Consider the following 19753-nt stretch of genomic DNA (forward strand, 5'->3'; position numbering starts at 1 on the left):
ATAACTGTAATCAAATGAAAGGTATTACATTTCACAGCTAACCTTGTCTCCAGCTTTCCCTGCTGCTATGCTAGAATGAGCAAAAAGCAACCCCCTCCTCTTTATTGGTAATCTGGTAGCCATGGAAACAAAAGCAGCAAGCAGCTGAGAGCAAAACAGATAGTTTTCTGATAAAGCCACAGACAGGCTATGTGCAAAAGATAAAGGGAACACCCTTTCACCAGATAAAGCATGGCAAGGCACTGTCAATGGAACTGTCCATAATTTCACAGATTTTGTTACCTAAAGAAAATGTAACGGTATGCACAATTGTGTAGGCAGCATGCAGCCATTGCTAGAACATCGTCTGTTTTCCCCGCAGAGCCAAGTACAATGCCTTATAGTATAGATCAGAAATTACAATGAATGATGCACATTCTTGCAGGTGCGGTTTGTGATAAACGGCTTGAAAATGGAAGACTTATTCACACAATCAGAGGAATGATTGTCCATTTTTTGTCTTTTTTGTTGCATTCTAGTCTATCGAAAACCAATAGGTTTCTAAAGTTACGAAAATTCTCATACTTTGGAAAACAACTTTGAAAGTGATGTAATGTGTTCTTTCATTTTTGAGCATGCATAGTCTTGGTTTTTCAATTTTTTTCGGATGAATACTGTACCGAGTAAAAAACGAAAATCGTTAGTTATGGTATATGAGAACACATTTTGGTGTTTGTCCCTTTGAATAATTTTGCATGAACTGTCGTGATGTACTAATGATCAGATTATCAGACGATCACATTGTGTGTACTAGGCATTGCAATCAAGTTAAAAAAAAAAAAAAAAATGGGGGTCTTTACATCTCCAGAAAATATGGTGCCATTTCCATAATAATACATAGAATTTCCAGTTTGTTTTAAATGATTAACCAATGACTTGAACCTCATGGCCCGTACACACAATCAGAAAATCCTACGAAAAATACCGCTTTCAAATCGTTCATATGATAATCTGATTGTTAGTACACAGCTTTTGGGAGCCGATCATGACAGTTCATCCAATGGGACAAGCACAAAAAATTAAAAAAAATTAAAATCAATGATAAAATAAAAATAATAAAATAATAATATTATTATTATCTGATTTTTATTTAAAATCTTTTTTTTTTTTTGCTTTTTCTCAAATTTATTTTTATCTAATTTATCTAAAATATAGTTTTCTATTTAAGATACATTAATAATTTAGTTTATTCAGCATAAAATGGAGCTTAATATGTAGCATGAGGCTGTATATTCTGCAATATTTACATTTTTGGTAAACACATTCAATGAATCAAAGCTCTGCAAGCTGAGAGAACATGCACTGCACTGATGAATTCACACAATTTCACAGTAACCATGAGATAAGGAAAAGTTTAGGAAAATTCCATTATCCTATTGTTTTGCAAATCTATGTACACTACAAACTGATTGAATCGGTTCTGATATTGTTGTTTTACTAACCTGACAGCTTCTTATTCTAAATAGGAAACCTTCATTTTGTTTGCAAATATTAAAGATTCTAACTACCAGCAAGAATAAGTCCTTACATTTAAAGAGCACCTGTCATTTCAGATCCATCATGGCAGAGCCTTAGCGGGCATCCACTCACCTTGTTGTGTCACTACCGCATCACCAGCCGTCCCATTAAAGTGAATGGGACTGACGGTGAGTCAACAGCGGGTCAGAGGAGGAGCCGTTGTGGAACAGAGAGGACAGTTGCTCTTTAAAAATGATGATTTAAAATAGAGTTGATTTAAAATCAAGCCGTTTTACTAGTGATTTAAATACTTAAACCAAATCCACCCTGATATAAACATAATACAACACATTACATCACTTCCAAATATTTATTCTATCGTACACAAATTTTCGTAACTTTAGTAAACTCTTCGTCATGCATATGAGACTAGCATGCAAAAAAAAAAAAAAAAAGAGAGACGATCATTCGTCTGATATTCTCATCGTGTGCACCAGGCATAAAGGGATTTTGATAAACTTGAATCTCCAAAAATGTTGCACGTTATGAAAAAAAACACACACACAAGTGTCAAGTGTGTCTGAAGATTAAACATGCTTGTTCCCACATGCTACATGACTATGCAATCACAGGAACTAGCATCATACAGAGAAAGGGAAATAGAAAATAAATTGTACATACAAATATACTTGCACATCTTTTTTTGCAGAATACTGTTGTGACTATAATTCTGTTTATTTCATGCCAGTTTAAATTGAAATAAATGAATTTCAGTGAAACCTCTGACAAGCATGTGGCAAGGTCACCGACTTAATGAGGAGTGTAAAGTGGAGAGCACACAATAGGCTGAGCACACCTGCATGTGTCCCTGCAGCAGTCTGCCAGACTGGGAACCTTCTTAATGGCACTTTATCTCCAGGATAATTATGGATTCAAGTTCCATACAGCTAGCTCCCCAGCATACACAGAAGATCCCTATTTACTGCTTAGAGGATGTATCACTTCTTGCTAAATATGAGCATGAAACACGTGTCTCACTCAAAAAACACTCACACACTACAAGTTTCTAAATACATATGCTTTCAGCGGTCATGTGTAGAAAAGGAAGCACTTTGGCCTATGTTGTATACAGCTTTACATAAACCTAATCCACAGCTGCTGCACTTTTTGCATTCGATAACGGCTACAGATAACAAAAACGTATCCTTATACACAGCTTCCTCTTTTAGGCAGTTAAATAATGACCAACAATCACAATGCTTAGTATTAGCAATGGTTTTCAAGGCACTGGTCTCTGGACAGGTGTCAAGACTGACCTTGTTATTTTATTTAAAACCCATCAACATCTTCATCCTGCATGCCTCCCAAAGGACAAGCGGGGAATCTGGGAGCAGAAAGCTAGGAAAAGCATATCTAAAGATGTATCCATTAGTGCCTGTGAGGAATCACTGACATGTCTCTCTGTGTCAATAGATGGTGGGAGAACTAGTGCTGCTCTCTCCCAAGCTCTGCATCAAGCACAGGATGAAATCCGCCTGACTGCCTAGAAGCTTGCAAACAGACTAAAGAAAAGCAATAAATCACAAATTGAACATCCTATTCAATGAATAGAGAACTGCCCACAGATCTGCACACACACAGGAAAACACTGGCTAAAAAACAAGCATATAGAAATCCATGTACTTACATGATGATTCTGTACCAAACATGGCTGGCCTCAGATGAGGGTTTAATAAATTAGAATGAAATGAGGGAGGAAATATTCGCTTTCATACAGCAGGGATCATGAAGGCAGACAATGCAGTCCCAGCTATCCAGCTGCCAGATACCTTTCTCTGCAGAGCGCTCTCACTCACACAGAAACAAGCCTCTTGACGGAGACACAAAATCATCAGCTTCTCTTTTCAATCCAATGGGCACGCATAGGCCAATGTGTGTGTCTCTTGTATGATGCAGCCAGGCAGAAATAGGTAGCAGAAACCAGATACTGCAGTCCACAGCCCTACTCTCATAAGACAATAGCACAGCTTATGCACACACTGAATGACGTCAGGACACTGCAATGACCGACTGCTGTTAACCAAAGGCTGGGGGGGGGGGGGGGGGGGGGGTTGGATAAAGCAGAGTAATTCAAATAGGAATTCCTTTGTCACCAAAGCCACAAAGAAAAAAAAAAAAAAAAGACATCCCCTTTCTTAACCGACAGCAATGAACCAGCACTAGCCTTGCACTTGTGCATCAAAGTACCAGATCAGGAGTGATGCCATTTAGTAGGAATACACCCTGTGTACCTTCTTTATGGAACACTACTAGTTTCATTTAAATTATAAAAACAGCAAATGTTACTTTGTTTGCTAGGTTTCAGAATATTTACACCGTAGTTCACCTACAAGAAGTGTAAAAATACAATACACAGACCTCAAAAGATTTCTGACACAAATTTGGACAATTTTGTTGGTACCCTTTTGCAGCTCGGCAAAACAATGCTTCATTACACCAAAAAAAAAAAAAAAAGATGAAATTAACCACTTTGCATCCATGGCAAGTTTTTAATTTTTTTTTTTTTTTGCAAACACATTAAAATCGGATTTTTTTTGCTAGAAAATTACTTTGAAAACTTAAACAATTAAATATTTTCTGAAAGCAGAGACCCTTTTAGAATACAATGGTGGCAGTTGTACACAGCATTTACAAACTGTTTATCAAATGCATATCTTCAGGAAAAAAAAATTGCAATGCATTTTAGTGCACACAAACACTAAAATACACAATTTTGGTAAATTATAAAAGACAGGATTGCATCGATAAACTATTTTGCCCTGAACAACAATTTGCTTTGCACCACTTTACTGCAACTAAATTGACTATAGAGAGAGCCTGGAAAACTCCAACTCTTATGCCGTGTACACACGACCGGACTTTCCGTCAGAATAAACTGACGTTCTTTCCGACGGAGTTCAGCTGAAACGGATTTGCCTACACACAATCACACCAAAGTCCGTTCGTTTAGAACACGATTACGTACGACAGGACTAGAAAAAGAAGTTCAATAGCCAGTAGCCAATAGCTGCCCTTGCATCGTTTTTGGTCCGCCGAATAGCGTCCATCAGAATTTAAAAAAAAAAAAAAAAGTCAGCTGAAGCCCACACACGATCGGAATATCCGATTAAATGATTCCGTCGGACCTTTTCTGCCGGAAAGTCCGGTCGTGTGTATGCGGCATTAGTTTCAAAGCAGTCAAAAACCGTATGAATGACATTATGGTCAATGAGAAATTGACTGCCATATTATCAGACACTCAGGAGAAATTTCATCAGGTTTGGCAACCCTCTTGTGTCCTGCTGCTGCGTCCATTGACACAGACAGCAGGACTTAGCCCCGCTGCACGCATCATTGGATTTGACAGCTGTGGGAGCCAATGGCTGCGCTGCTATCAATCTATCCAATCAGGACCGGAGACACCGGCTGGAGCTGGTGTGCTCGTCCCAGTAGCTGGAAAGACCGGGTTCAGGTAAGTAAAAGGTGGGGCTCTGGGGGGGGGGCTGCTGCATCACATGACGTTTTTCAGCCACTGACAGAGACTGTTTACCACGTGATCGCTCCATCAAATGACGGAGCGATCACTTGTAAAGAAACCGGAGTCATGTCCGGTTCATCTTTCCCATCCCCGTACCGATTGGTACAAAGAGGGGAGAGATCAGGTGCAGCGGCGCTGTGGGCTGGATGTGTACTGCCCATAGCGCTGATCTGTGCCCATCCCAGCAACCCTCATCCAGCCATCCCAGCAATACTCATCCATCCCATCCATCCTTAGCAATACTCATCCATCCTATCCATCCTCAGCAATACTCATCCATCCCATCCATACTCCGCAATACTCCTCCACCCCATCCATGCTCAGCCATTCCCAGCCATCCCACCCACACTCAGCCATACCCACCCAGCTATACCCGAACCAGCCATCCACACTCAGCCATACCCAGCCATCCCATCCATACCCACCCAGCCATACAAGAAAAAGAACCGCTGCTCCAGGTGTATAAAGATAAGGCTGATTGGAATATCTTGCAGAGTGCTAGCCCCGGGCCCACCTCCGTGGGAAACTTTGGAAAGAAAGAAAGAAATGGCTGCACATCTAGAACTTCCGATTGCCTTTTATTTTGTTTCAAAAAGATAACGCCAAAGACGACAAACTGTGGTCATGCAGACGCGTTTCACACATACATCTTGCGCTTAATCATTATGATATGGTAATGACTAACCACAAGATGTATGTGTGAAACGCGTCTACATGACCACGGTTTGGTGTCTTTGGTGTTATCTTTGTGAAACAAAATAAAAGGCAATCGGAAGTTCTGGATGTGCAGCCATTTCTTTCTTCTTTCCATACTCAGCCATCCACATCCACGGCTCATCCATGCCACTACAGTGCCTCAAACTGTAATAGGTAGTCAAATTAGATTTGAAATTTATGCCTCTAGAATGCCTGATGGTGCTCCCTGCATGTTGGGCCTCTGAATGTGGCCAGGCTGTGTAAAAGTCTCACACATGTGGTATTGCCATACTCAGGAGTAGCAGACAATGTTTTGGGGTGTAATTTTTGCCATGTACATGCTATGTGTTAGAAATATTGTATAAATGGACAACTTAGTGTAAAAAAAAAAAAAAAAAAATGCGTTTTCATTTTCTTTCCACATTTTCCAAAAACTTGTAGAAAAATGACATGTTCAAAAGACTTGATATGCCTCATAGTTTATACGTTGGGGTGTTTTCTTTCCATAATGGGGTCATTTTTTGGGCGTTTTTATTGTCCTGGTGCTCCAGGGCCTTCAAAAGTGCAAGAGGTAGTCAAGAAATTAGATGTATAATTTATGCTCCTAGAACACCTGAAGGTGCTCCCTGCATGTTGGGCCTCTGTATGTGGCCACTGTGTGTAAAAGTCTCACACATGTGGTATCACCATACTCAGGAGGAGTAGCAGAATGTATTTTGGGGTGTAATTTGTGGTATGCATATGCTGTGTGTGAGAAATAACCTAAAAATATGACACTTTTGTGAAAAAAGAAAAACAAATCTTGATTTTGCAAAGAATTGTGGGGAAAAAAATACAAAATTGAAAAAACTCACCATGCCTCTTTCTAAATACTTTTGAATGTCTACTTTCCAAAAAGGGGTCATTTGGGGGGTATTTGTACTGTCCTGGCTTATTAGGGTCTCAAGAAATTAGCTAGGCCGTCAGTACTTCAGATCAATTTTCAGAGATTGGCACCATTGCTTGTAGACTCTAACTTGTAGACTCTAACTCACACAGACCAAAATAATATACACCAATTTGGATTATTTTTACCAAAGATATGTAGCAGTATATAATTTGGCCAAAATTTATTATGAAAAATTACTAATTTTCAAAATTTTATAACAGAAACAAAAGAAAATTTTTTTTTTTTTTTTTTTTTTTTTACAGACTTTTTGGTCTTTCTTCATTTATAGCGCAAAAAATAAAAAACCCAGCGGCGATTAAATACCACCAAAAGAAAGCTCTATTTGTGTGAAAAAAAGGACAACAATTTCATATGGGTACAGTGCTGCATGACTGAGTACTTGTCATTTAAAGTGTGAGAGCCCAGTGGTCAAGTGGTTAAGTCACTAGCAGAAAAAACTGAGAATTCACAGAGTGGGGTAGGGTTATAGGGGGACACCCAGGGAGCCATGTCCTCAAAAGCTTTGCTAGTGTCCAATAACCTAAAGGTAGCAGCCTATAACCCAGGGTCTATGAATATCAAGCCTTTGTCCTGTACTATACAATTAAGATACTATATTATAGGGGCGTGGCTTGCGGCTGATGGAGAAAGCAGCGTGGTGTGAGAGCTCCACCGAAACTCCGCACATTTATCCTGATCCAGACGCCCTGTCGCACCTAATCTGCTCCTAACACACACCGGAGGGACCCCCACACTGTCCACGATCCAGCGGTGCTATTTTCACCAGGATTCGGCAACAGACATGTCCCGCAAAGGAGGCAAAGAGTCTCTGCCTGCAGCAGAGCATGGAGGACAAGATGGCGCCCGCTCTCAGCGCTCTGCTAAAGAAGCAGCCATGAGGATGTTTGGCGGTGCTATGGGGAAAGGCACCCCTTCCAAACCGCCCTCCTCTCTCCTGGACCCTGCAGAGCAGGATAATCTTCCTGAAGCACAGGAACACGCCTGGCCGGAGGACATTGCAAACACTACCACATGGGACACAGTGAGTACACTAGGCCCTGATAACAATGCCAGAGCTATGACAGACCAGGAGTCCCCTTCCCCTGAATCAACCTGTGACAGACCTAGCCGGGAGAGAGACTTTTGGAGGGGACTGTATGCTAGCCTCTTGCCGATCGATCGGGGGCCCTTGCATTTGGGGGAATGGTGCTCTTTGTGAGCTGTATGTCTGGGGACCCTGGATTTGCCATATTGGAATAGTGGCTGATTCATAATGCTGGGACAGATACTGTTAGGAGATGCTGATGTAAATTCCAACACCTGTCTGTCTAGTGTCTGCTAAAATGTGTATTGTAAATAAGTCTACTATGGGATCTAAGAGTCATTAGATCCCCATTGTTATTTGTGTTAATTAACTCTGCTATTGTGTAAAGAAGAGTCCATGTTGATTGTGATAATGTTGATTGGATTCTCTGAACTACAAGACGGCCAGTCTGGCCTAACGGTCATGTCTGAGTCATCTAGTCTGTCTAAAGGGATTAGTTAATTAGCTCATGTTAATTAGGTTAATTAGGTTACAGCTGTATTGTTAGAGTAATATGAGCAGGAGGTCTGCACCTACACTTTGAGTGTATAAAAGCCTGTATCTTGTCAATAAAGATAGATTTCTAGTTGAACTTACATACAGCCTGCCTGGTGTTTGTTCTGAGCTACACAACTGGGTTAGAACGGCACATAGCTGAAGTTCTAATCCCGGAGCATTGGATGACCGAACCATCAGACACTGCAATCTGATTCAATAGATGCAGAGGAGTGTCGGGAGAGTGGAACCGAGCGAGCAAGGGGCTCGTTACATTGGTTGGCAGCCGTGGGATTTGCTCTCCGGTTACTGGGACACTCCAAACCAGCCTGCAGGAGAGCCATGCTGAAAGACTTACTTGAGAGCCGTGGAGGGAATGGTGGAATCGTGCTTCCTTGCCGTGAACACATCCAAACCATCACCTGGATCCAAGGTAGCAGGATAGCAGGAGAGGAGAAATACCAGCCACCATGGATGAGGAATTCAGAAGGAGGGTGCGAGAGGAGATACAGCACAGAGGACCAGTATCAGAGCAGGTCCTGCTAGGATGGTTTGATTCTGTCCGCTGTGAGCTCTGGAAGGAAGCGCTAGCCCGTGAGCAGCGACACCAGGGAAAAGTTCTCCCCTCCGTCCATGTGAGGTACTGGTGGCAGTATGAAGTGCGAATGCTGTTTTTGGGGGAGCAGCCGAACCAGGAGTGGACAGCCTAGTTAAGCAGGCTGATCCGGGCAGAAATGCGGTTGGACGAGAGCTACAGAGCCCTCTGGTGGTATGTAGCCCAAGTGTGCCCATGGACGGCGGATGACAGCCCCACGGAAGGCTTTGACTACGATGCCTGGGATTGTTATACTGGAGGCTGTCCAAGGACCCCGACTTTGGAAGTGTTCGGGAGGGGCGTTTGGAGGAAATAATGGAGCACAGAGAGCGAAGACTGAATGTCTCAGAAGTGCACTGGAAGATTTGGAGTTTCTGGCCGTTCAGGAATGGGAGTTGGAGATCGCCTACAAACAGCTGTTAGACTCTGCTCAGCAGCAGGGTGGTGCTCCCTTTGCCTGGGACTATCAGGAAATACCAGTTGACAACTCTGAAATCCTGGCTGAAGAGTTGACAATGTGGCAGAGTAACGGTGTGCTTTGCCAACCTGCACCTGCAGCTATGGAGGCGGAGGTCTTATGGCGGATGCAGCAAGTGCTGACTGACCTTGATGAACCTGTTTCTGCATTGGATGATCTTGAATGGAGGAATGTGCCTGTCCAGCAGAATGCCAGAGAATCGGCAGTGGAAAATCTGAAGATTGCCGTCCCCAAACCTGAAGTGCTGACAACAGGGCAGAGCTCTGCTAACCTCTGCCCAGCACTGATAGCATCTTCTGTGTTCCACGGAGAGGAGATGGTGAACCTTTATCCCAGACACCAGTTGCAGAGACAGGGGATTTGATAGACTTTTCTGCTGAGGAAGAACAACCTGGTGAGCCTCCAGCAGAAGAAGAGCTGTTATTAGGGCCAAACTTCACTATGTTCTGCCCAGCACCAACAGAAGTATCTGTGAAGTCACAAGGAACTTCCCCAGCTGAAGCGCTGGCAACCGGACAGAGGGTCCAAGATCTCTGCCCTACACCTGCGGCAGTTCCGGAAGCTCAGGGTGAGAAGGAGGTGGTCACGTCCCAGCAGCAGATCAGGATACAGGGGGAGAAGGGAGAGGAGGTGTTCGTCATCCCTCTCCAACAGTTAGCCGGAGCAGATGGTGTGGGGTTTCCAGCAGAAGGGCTGGCAACAGGGCCTAGTACTGCTGGACTCTGCCCTCAACTAACAGAGGATGGATGTCCTGTGAAGGTGGATGGGACTTCAGTCTCCACCTGTATACCCCAGGGATGCTGGGCAGTCGGCCCAGATCCCCAACAGCATGACGGTGTGAGCCCAGACACCCTGTCTTCTCTCCAGCGGCAGAAAGGACTCCAGGGAGAAGGGCCAGTCCAGGCCTCTCCCCAGCGGCAGATATATTCTCTGAGAGAGGCAGAGGTTGGCTGGGTGAGTAATACTTTGTTTGGAACAATTTGTTTGGGGTACTGGCATTAGAGGACTGGAACTACTGACTAACTTCGGAGTCAACCCGTCTGGGGTCTCCTCCTGTGTTAGTCTCCTGCTGAAAGGGGAGAAATGTGACAGACCTAGCCGGGAAAGAGACTTTTGGAGGGGACTGTATGCTAGCCTCTTGCCGATCGATCGGGGGCCCTTGCATTTGGGGGAACGGTGCTCTTTGTGAGCTGTATGTCTGGGAACCCTGGATTTGCCATATTGGAATAGTGGCTGTTTCATAATGCTGGGACAGATACTGTTAGCAGATGCTGATGTAAATTCCAACACCTGTCTGTCTATTGTCTGCTAAAATGTGTATTGTAAATAAGTCTACTATGGGATCTAAGAGTCATTAGATCCCCATTGTTATTTGTGTTAATTAACTCTGCTATTGTGTAAAGAAGAGTCTATGTTGATTGTGATAATGTTGATTGGATTCTCTGAACTACAAGACGGCCAGTCTGGCCTAACGGTCATGTCTGAGTCATCTAGTCTGTCTAAAGGGATTAGTTAATTAGCTCATGTTAATTAGGTTAATGCTGTATTGTTAGAGTAATATGAGCAGGAGGTCTGCACCTACACTTTGAGTGTATAAAAGCCTGTATTTTGTCAATAAAGATAGATTTCTGGTTGAACTTACATACAGCCTGCCTGGTGTTTGTTCTGAGCTACACAACTGGGTTAGAACGGCACATAGCTGAAGTTCTAATCCCGGAGCATTGGATGACCGAACCATCAGACGCTGCAATCTGATTCAATAGCTGCAGAGGAGTGTCGGGAGAGTGGAACCGAGCGAGCAAGGGGCTCGTTACACAACCCTTAGGGATATCTTTGCAGCAGTTACCTCATGCAACATGTCTATTACTACCCTAACTACTGAAATTAAAGGGGTGAAATTGGAGCTGAATTTAGTTAGACAGGACATGCAGAAGTGAGACCATACCACAGTCTAGGAAAACAGAGTAAGCAATGTGGAGGATGATGTTGTACCACTGCAGAGAGAAGTGCGCCATATGCAATCGATCATCACAGGCCATTCAGCCCGTTTAGAGTACATGGAGAACAGGCAGAGACTAAATAATGTCCGTGCAGTGGGCATACCTGAGAGGGCAGAGGGAAAGAACCCTGTGGCATTTATAGAGAACTGGCTGATCAACACATTTGGCAAAGACACCTTTTCCCCTATGTCTGCGGTGGAAAGGGCCCATAAAGTCACACCTAGACCGCCTAAACCTGGAGAGCCACCCAGGCCGTTTCTATTCAAAATGCTGAACTACAAGGACCAAGACGCCATACTGTTTCAGGCCAGAACCAAAGGAAATCTTATGAAGATTGATAACGCCCGCATATCATTCTACCCAGATTTCTCTGCGGAACTACAACGCTGCAGGGCTAAGTTTCCCGAAGTAAAAAAGCGCCTCCGAAAATATGATTTCGCATATGCTATGCTATATCCTGCCAAGTTTAGAATCGCAGCAAATGGTGAAACACAATTCTTTGATAATCCTGCAAATGCATCTCATTGGCTGGATCATGTGGAGCATACCCTCAAGAAGGCACCAGCACTTATGTAATGAATGTATCCTACCTTTTATTCTTTGATCCAGCTTAATGTGCTCCCCCCCTGGGAGCAGAACCAAGAAAACTCTCCCATTCCCTATTTCATCCTGTCAGGTGGAGAGGTAGATATAAAACTTTGTTTGCACTATATTTTACCAATGACTTGGACTCGCAATTCCCTTTGAATCAGAGTTGAACAGAGACGTTGGGCCCCCACTACAGTCCTGCATGGACATGCTCATCGTTACTGAGCTCCTTTACTGTCACCAGGATGCAAAATCTTTTTTCTTCCCCCTCTTCAAATTTTTTTTTTTTTTGGGTGCTTCATGTTGTTGTATTACACTCTAACCTGACCCCTGCCGGTTGCAGGGGGCATGATGTTTTTTTTCCTTCTGTCCGCTAGTAAACCCAATGGGAAACATGGCTCAGGCGCTCACCACCACATGCTTCCCTGATCCTGAACTGGGAACACATTTTATGGTCACACTATATGGAGATTTGAAGATTCTCTTGGCATACCCATATACTTGTATATGCTCCTGCAAGCTTCAAACCAATTTATTAGTAGATGTCTACTGAATGTACTTTAGTTCCATGGAACGTACAAGGGCCCATCCGTGGGGTAGGCTATCCCTATTTGGGTACTGGGTGACTATAATAATGTAATGGATAGACAAATGGACAAATTTAAATCTGGAACTAGCGGTAGTCCCACGCCTGGTGGCCCTACCCCTTTTCCTAGATTTTGCTAGAACTTGGCCTGCGAGATGTGTGGAGGGACCTTAATCCCACGGTGCAATGCTATTCTTGTTATTCAGTATCGTACAAGTGCCTATCCCGCATTGATCTATGTCTGGGAAACAGCCTGGCGCTTTCACTTACCGCTTCGGTGGTGTATGCGCCACGTAACATATCAGACCACTCTCTCCTTTGTGCTAAGGTGACTACTGCCCCTAGGCCCAGGTACAGGCTGTGGAAGGTAAATCCTTTCTGGTTCACAATTTTCCCAGAGTCTGACCCCTCCCCCAAAGCCCTGAATGAGTTTTTAGGTTTCAACCGGTGCTCAGCAGGGTCTGCAGTGATTTGGGATGCTCTGAAGGCTCATTTAAGGGGTTTAATTAATACACAGATTATCTCCATCAAAACTAAAACTAAAGAATGGGAGAACTTAGTAATGCGTGAGGCTGCCAAGGCTGAGGAAAGGTATATCTCTGCCCCGAATCCTGACTCGGAACGTAAATGGCAGGAAGCACAGGCCCTGTACCAACAGGTTTCCACACATATTGACGCCATCCAGAACACAGCAGGAGACACGGTTACTGATCAGACTCGTGTCCCTGAGGTGTTTTCAGAATTCTTTAGGGATCTATATACGTCTAAGATACACCCCACAAAAGCGGAGCTGGACCAATTTTTGGACCAGTGTTCTATCACAACAGGGCCTTGCTACCCTTAATAAACCACTAACTTTAGAAGAATTTACTCTAGCGGTGGCACAAATGGCGAACAACAAATCACCGGGAGACGACGGTCTTTCCACGGAAACATGGGAAATATGGTGACATTCTTTTACCCACCCTATTAACAACCCTGAATGATGCCCTCAAAGAAGGCAGTGTGCCCGCCTCTATGAATGAGGCTATCATAGTAGTCATCCCAAAGCCTGGTAAAGACCCGCTACAACCTGACTCCTACAGGCCTATCTCACTTAATGCAGATGTGAAATTACTAGCCCTGGTACTGGCCACTAGACTCTCGGGGGTTGTGGCAGACTTGGTAGACACTGACCAGTCTGGCTTCATCCCCACTCGATCTACGGCGCTGAATATCCGCAGACTATTCCTTAACACTCAGATCCCGGTTGACAACCCCAACATTAGAGACATCTTTTCCCTCAACGCTGCCAAAGCTTTTGACAGCATGGAGTGGAAATATTTGTGGGAGGTGCTGCATCAATTTGGCTTGGAAGATAAATTTATTTCTTGGGTGTGGTTGCTGTACGCTGCCCCCACAGCAAAAGTGAGGATTAATGACACCCTATCTGAGAAATTTCCTGTGTTCCGTGGCATATGGCAGGGGTGCCCATTGTCACCCCTGCTGTTTGCCCTTGCATTGGAGCCCCTTGCGGCTATGGTGCGGGCCTCTCCTAACATTGTGGGCTTCTGGCGTGGTCAAAATGAAGAAAAAAAATCTCATTGTACGTAGACAATACACTGCTGTACTTGGGAGATACTGGGGACTCTGAGAGCTGTACTGTCCCTAATCGACCAATTCGGGCAGCTTTCAGGCTTCGCCATTAACTGGCATAAATCGGCTCTTCTACCACTGGACCCTCTATTAACCCCTTTACTGGATGATCTTTCACATATACAAGTTGCTACCTCAACAAAAACAAGCCAGCTGGAGTAGGCTACCACTATCAGTATCCGTACGGGTAAATCTTATCAAGATGATCTGGGCACTACAACCATTGTACATTTTACATAAAGCCCCAATCTGAATACCACAATACTGGTTCTGATGGGTTGACTCACAATTCAGGGCCCTTATCTGGAGAGGTGGAGTGGCACATATTAAACTTGCCACTCTACAACTCCCAAAAGATCAAGGTGGAATGGCTGTCCCACACCCTCAAATGTATTACTTTGCAGCCCAGCTACAATACTTTACGGGGTGGGACCTTGGGACACTCAGGGACCCCTCCAGGAGTCTTCTTGTTGGCCTGGACGTAGCTTACACCGCCCTAGCTCATATGGAAATGGGATTTCCTAATGTCCCCTTTAATTGTCCCACAACTCAGCTAATAATTAAATTATGGAAAGGGATCAAAAGTACACTTGGATTAACAGGCTATTTGCGTCAAACCCCAGTCTGGCACAATTGCCACTACACAGATCTAGCTAGAGTCTCCAAACACCCAATTTTGGAGAGGGCGGGGATTAAATTCCTATATCAAATCCTAGATGGGTCCACACTGAAACCATACTCTCAATTGCTAAGGGAATTCCCCGTACTTAAGAGGCCACCATTATCAATATTTTCAACTACATTATGCTCTGAGGGGCCAAAGTAGACACTCTAATATGACACTGGAAAACACTGCACTGTTGTGCATTGATTGTATACCTATGCAATTATACCTTATAGTGCCTTATGTTCTCATCAATAAAAACTTTTTGTTGATTAAAAAAGATACTATATTAGGCATACGGGCTCACATTGCTGCTGTGGAATATAATAATTTACATCACCAAGGAGTTTTGTGACCTTTAGCATGCACATGTATGACTGCAGTCCAATTGCAGCGAAGAGTTGCCAAGCTCCTGAGTACATCACAATATTTTTAGATAATATACCAAACCTGTAATCACTTCACACATAAAATTTGTGTAGAAAGTACCCTTGCACGTCTATATGTTTGAAGTAAATCGTTCTTTTCATGCTGTACTAAAATCACCCCTTGCTTATGACAGACATTGATAAATGAGCAGTCGGCAAAAAAATGGTACAGACTTTCACAGAAATTGACAGAATGTAACCTAAAAATTTTATGTAGAATTTACCCAAACGAAAAAATTTTTTTTTTAAAAATGCATGTTTCAACAGCTTTGCCCACTTTTAGGCAAATGATAGCCTAAAGGGAACAGTGGCACAATTTGACAGCTGTCAAATTGTATAAAGAGCACACTCAGATGTCACAAGGAACAGTTTATGCAGATGTCATTTACAGAAAGTGCCATAAGCGTTTAATAGTGAACTCTATTCTAATAACCATTTAGCAGTCTTTCACCGAGGCTAAATACTGTGTAGCTCCAGTACTCTACAACAACCCATCACTAAACTAAAGAACGGAAACCACATGCAATACTATCTTTTGCCATCTCAGGCCAGCAGCTTTAAAATGACAAATAAATTAAACCAAACTTTGGACAGAGACACTACTAGAGCTTGCACTTTGATAAATCTTATCAAACATTTTAGGCGTTCTATAACAGTTAAAATACCTTACAATCAAAAATGTAAGAAACAAAATTGAAAGAAGGAAATTTAAGACATACGAGTATAGCCAGCATTACATTCTGCTTAGATATGTTCCCACAAGCACTGTATGCATGTTGGTGTGTTGCAGTACCAGTTATTTTGAATGGTATCCCAACATACCTGTGCTGAGCTTTATAGTAAACTGCACTGCAAAAGAGAAAAAATGCAACATGCACTAAAGTACAGTTATAATGCTTCTATTTTGAATGGGCTTGTTTAATGCAATGTGGCTCAACGCACAAAACCTGACATGTTGAGGTTGTGCTGTAAACAAGCCAGAGGTAGGCAGGTCAAAAATCTTTTGGTGGCTAAACCAATATGTTTTTCAACAGCAAATGATTACCTTTGGGCTGGAACTGCCTGTTAAGGCACTTTAAAAACTACTTCCTCCGTTGGGTCCCTCTCCCCACTATTTCTGTAGCGAGTCATATTTTCCATAGTCACAAACCTGCAGAAATCTTCCTTATGCAGCTTGCCTGGCACTAAGTATTCCATCCCCTAAAGCATTATAGTCCAAAACTTCACTGGCTTTAACAGATGGTCTATCAACAAGCTTAAGAGGGTATGGACAGGCTTTCAATAGAAATCAACAGGGCTATACACGCAGAAAGGATGCGCTGAAGGACTGGGAAGAAAGGCAGCGACAAGTTGTTTTTTTGTAGCTGACAGTTTCTAAGACATATCTTCCATGACTGTAGATGCATGCATTTTAACTTCATTTTAAAAAGGAAAGAGAAAAGGGTATATTTGGGACTTTAACCACTTGCCGTCCGCACTATAGCCAAAAGACGGCCACAGCGCGGACTTAATTTGCCGGGAGGGCATCTCTGGACGTCCTCCCGTGCTTGAGCGGCCTGCGCGGCGCGCTCTGTGATCAGGCGAGTCTATGAGACTCGCCTGATCACAGATCGTAGTAATGGGTCGATCCCGACCCCTTACCACGCTGATCAGCCAATGACAGCTGATCATGGGATGTAAACAGCTATTTTTCCTCCTCACGCTGATGTTGAAAGATGTTGTTACGCCGAGTAAACGGACACACAACATGTCACGCATCAAAATTGCGCCCGCTCGTGGAATGGCGACAAACTTTTACCCTTAAAAATCTCCATAGGTGACATCTAAAAAAATTCTACAGGTTGCAGGTTTTGAGTTACAGAGGAGGTCTAGGGCTGGAATTATTGCTCTCGCTCTACCGATTGAGGCGATACCTCACATGTGTGGTTTGAACACAGTTTTCATATGCGGGCGCTACTCACGTATGCGTTCGCTTCTGCATGCGAGCTCGGCAGGACGGGGCATGTTTAAAACATTTTTTTTTCCCTCTTATTTATTTTACCTTTACCTTATTTATTTTGTGTCACTTTTATTCCTATTACAAGGAATGTAAACAATCCTTGTAATAGAAAAAAAGCATGACAGGACCTCTTAAATATAAGATCTGGGGTCAAAAATGCAATATAAAAAAAAAATTTTAATTGTCATTTGAACAAAAAAAAAAAAAAGGCCCTTTAAGAGCTATGGGCGGAAGTGACGTTTTGACGCTGCTTCCGCCCTGCAATGATATGGAGATGGGGGCCATCTTCCCCTCACTCGTCTCCATGTCAGGCTAGGGAGAGGATCCTATCGCCCCTGCCGCTACCGACGGCTCCGGTAAGCGGCGGAGAGAGGGCCCCTCTCCCGCCGCCGATAAAAAAGTGATCTTGCGAATCCGCCGCAGAGACCACTTTTATCTTGAAGCGGACCGCCCGCTGAAGAAGAGGATACTGGGTTATGGCAAGCTAGCTGCTGCCAAAACAACGATATTCCCCTTCAAATTACCAATGTATAACGACGGTGGGTGGTCCGTAAGTGGTTAAAGACATGCCTCATGTATGGTAATATAGAAGACGTATAGTGGTGGTCAAAGCGGTACAATGTTTTGCATGGAAATTTGGCGTTTTATATCGTAGGCCTGTAATGCTTAGGAATAACTCACTTAAATCTGTCCAAAAAAAAAAAAGAGTCTAGTAGACATCCCGGGTTTGATAAACTTTGAAACACGAAATCATAAATTATAATATAATAAATAACTATAAATAATATAATAATAATACAATGTATTCAATAATGTAATCAAATCAAAAACACTGAAATTTGCTCAGTTGCAGAATTGTAGCTGTCATTACTTTCAGTGTTTGATGACGAATTTCCCCACAAATCACGATCGCTCAATTCTGCAAGTAATTTATTATCGCTGTTTTCTAGCTGTCTAAAACCGCTTTTGACGTAAAAGGGATACTTTTTGGTTGCTATGGACAATTTCAAGTTTCTAGACAGAAAGAACAGTATATATACACAATATATATTTATATATTTAAACAACTACATGCAGGGCACTGGACAAAGCATTAGGGACAAAAGGGATGTGAAATAATTTGATACAGTAATGTAATCTGCAAGATTACAGCATACTGTATGTGTTCTGTTTATCACTTTTTGAATTTGGCGCCGGGCTCCGTCCCCATACGTCGTGACGCTAGCAAGGAATGGAGCCCGGCACTATGATAGATCGAGCGGAGGACGGCTCGCACACACTGCGGGAGGACATCGCAGGATCCTGGGGACACGGTAAGTAACTTTGCCTGGATCCTGCAATGCAATCCCGAGTGGAGGTCGTGTATGGTCAAATTGGTCAAGCAAGAGTAAAACTATAAAAGGAAAAATATAGAACCCTTCACTTATAAGAAAAGGATAGTCTACATTAAGGTTTGAAACAATAGGCAATAGAACATTGGGCTAAAAATCCAGGACCTGCAAATTACTACTTGCCTTCAGAATAGTCTATACAATCTAAATTGTTGACAAGCGAGATAGATTAATATCAGAGTTAATTAACGCACTTTTTCTTTATTGATAATAGATGGATCTGGTCTCTGGTATCATTTTAATTTCTTATTTATCGGTTTATACCTTTGGCACCCTCGTTTGGGGTTAGCCTGTATCACATTCCTTGTTTCTCAGCCAGATGCCATCTTTCTGCACCCAGTCTAGATGTAACACTAGGTTGTCATTGTCTCTTCCGGTCCATGTGACTTCTGTTTACTTGCTCCCGGTTTCGACGGCATCTTGGTACACCCGCTTAAGCTGCAGGTGTACTTCTCACAGGATGGCGGCGTTTAGCCTCCGGCGACTCCCACAGGACAGGGAGAATCCCTGTATTTTGGCGGGGACTTAGGCCTGATTCACACCTATGTAGGTTTAGGGCTGGGAGATTTTCTTTAAAAAAAAAAATCTTCGATTCTCTTAAAAAAAACTCGATTCACGATTCAAATCGAGTTTTTTTTTTTTTGGAAACCGCGCCGGTCCCGAGGCGCTGCGGGCATGAGCTTTTAGGCGAGGCCGTGGCTTCGGCCTAGTCCGTGGCGTCCGGCCTAGCGGACTAGGCCGAAGCCGCAGCCTCACCTAAAAACTCCTTGCCCGCAGCTCTTCAGGCCCGGCGCAGTATCCGCGCCGGTCCGGAGGCGCTGCGGGCATGAGTTTTTAGGCGAGACCGCGGCTTCGGCCTAGTCCGCGGCGTCCGGCCGTAGCCGCGGACTAGGCCGAAGCCGCGGCCTCGCCTAAAAACTCATGCCCGCAGCGCCTCGGGACCGGCGCGGTGAAAAAAAAGAAAATCTAAAAAAATCGATTTGCTTAAATTTAGAATCGATTTGACCTCTCAACTCGATTCAAGATTTAAATCGATTTTTTTCCCAGCCCTATGTAGGTTGCAGTTTGCAGGTGCATTTTGTGTTTTTCAATACACATTTTTGATCCATTGA

At 43.4% G+C, this 19753-nt stretch overlaps 1 protein-coding gene across 5 annotated transcripts in view; it reads right to left on the reverse strand.

Moving 5' to 3' along the window:
* ST7 (suppression of tumorigenicity 7) overlaps positions 1–19753 on the reverse strand; it is a 257764-nt gene that overhangs the window by 198802 nt on the left and 39209 nt on the right. The window contains exon 1 of one of the 5 annotated variants that reach the window (XM_073619835.1): positions 3185–3567. The exons of the other annotated variants lie outside the window; for them this stretch is intronic. Coding sequence (XP_073475936.1) covers positions 3185–3206 — 22 coding nt within the window. The 5' untranslated portion in view covers positions 3207–3567. Of the gene's footprint in view, positions 1–3184; positions 3568–19753 lie in introns of those variants that run through there. 5 annotated transcript variants of the gene reach the window in all.

Source organism: Aquarana catesbeiana, linkage group LG03 (assembly GCF_042186555.1).
Source record: "Aquarana catesbeiana isolate 2022-GZ linkage group LG03, ASM4218655v1, whole genome shotgun sequence".
NCBI lineage: Eukaryota > Metazoa > Chordata > Amphibia > Anura > Ranidae > Aquarana > Aquarana catesbeiana.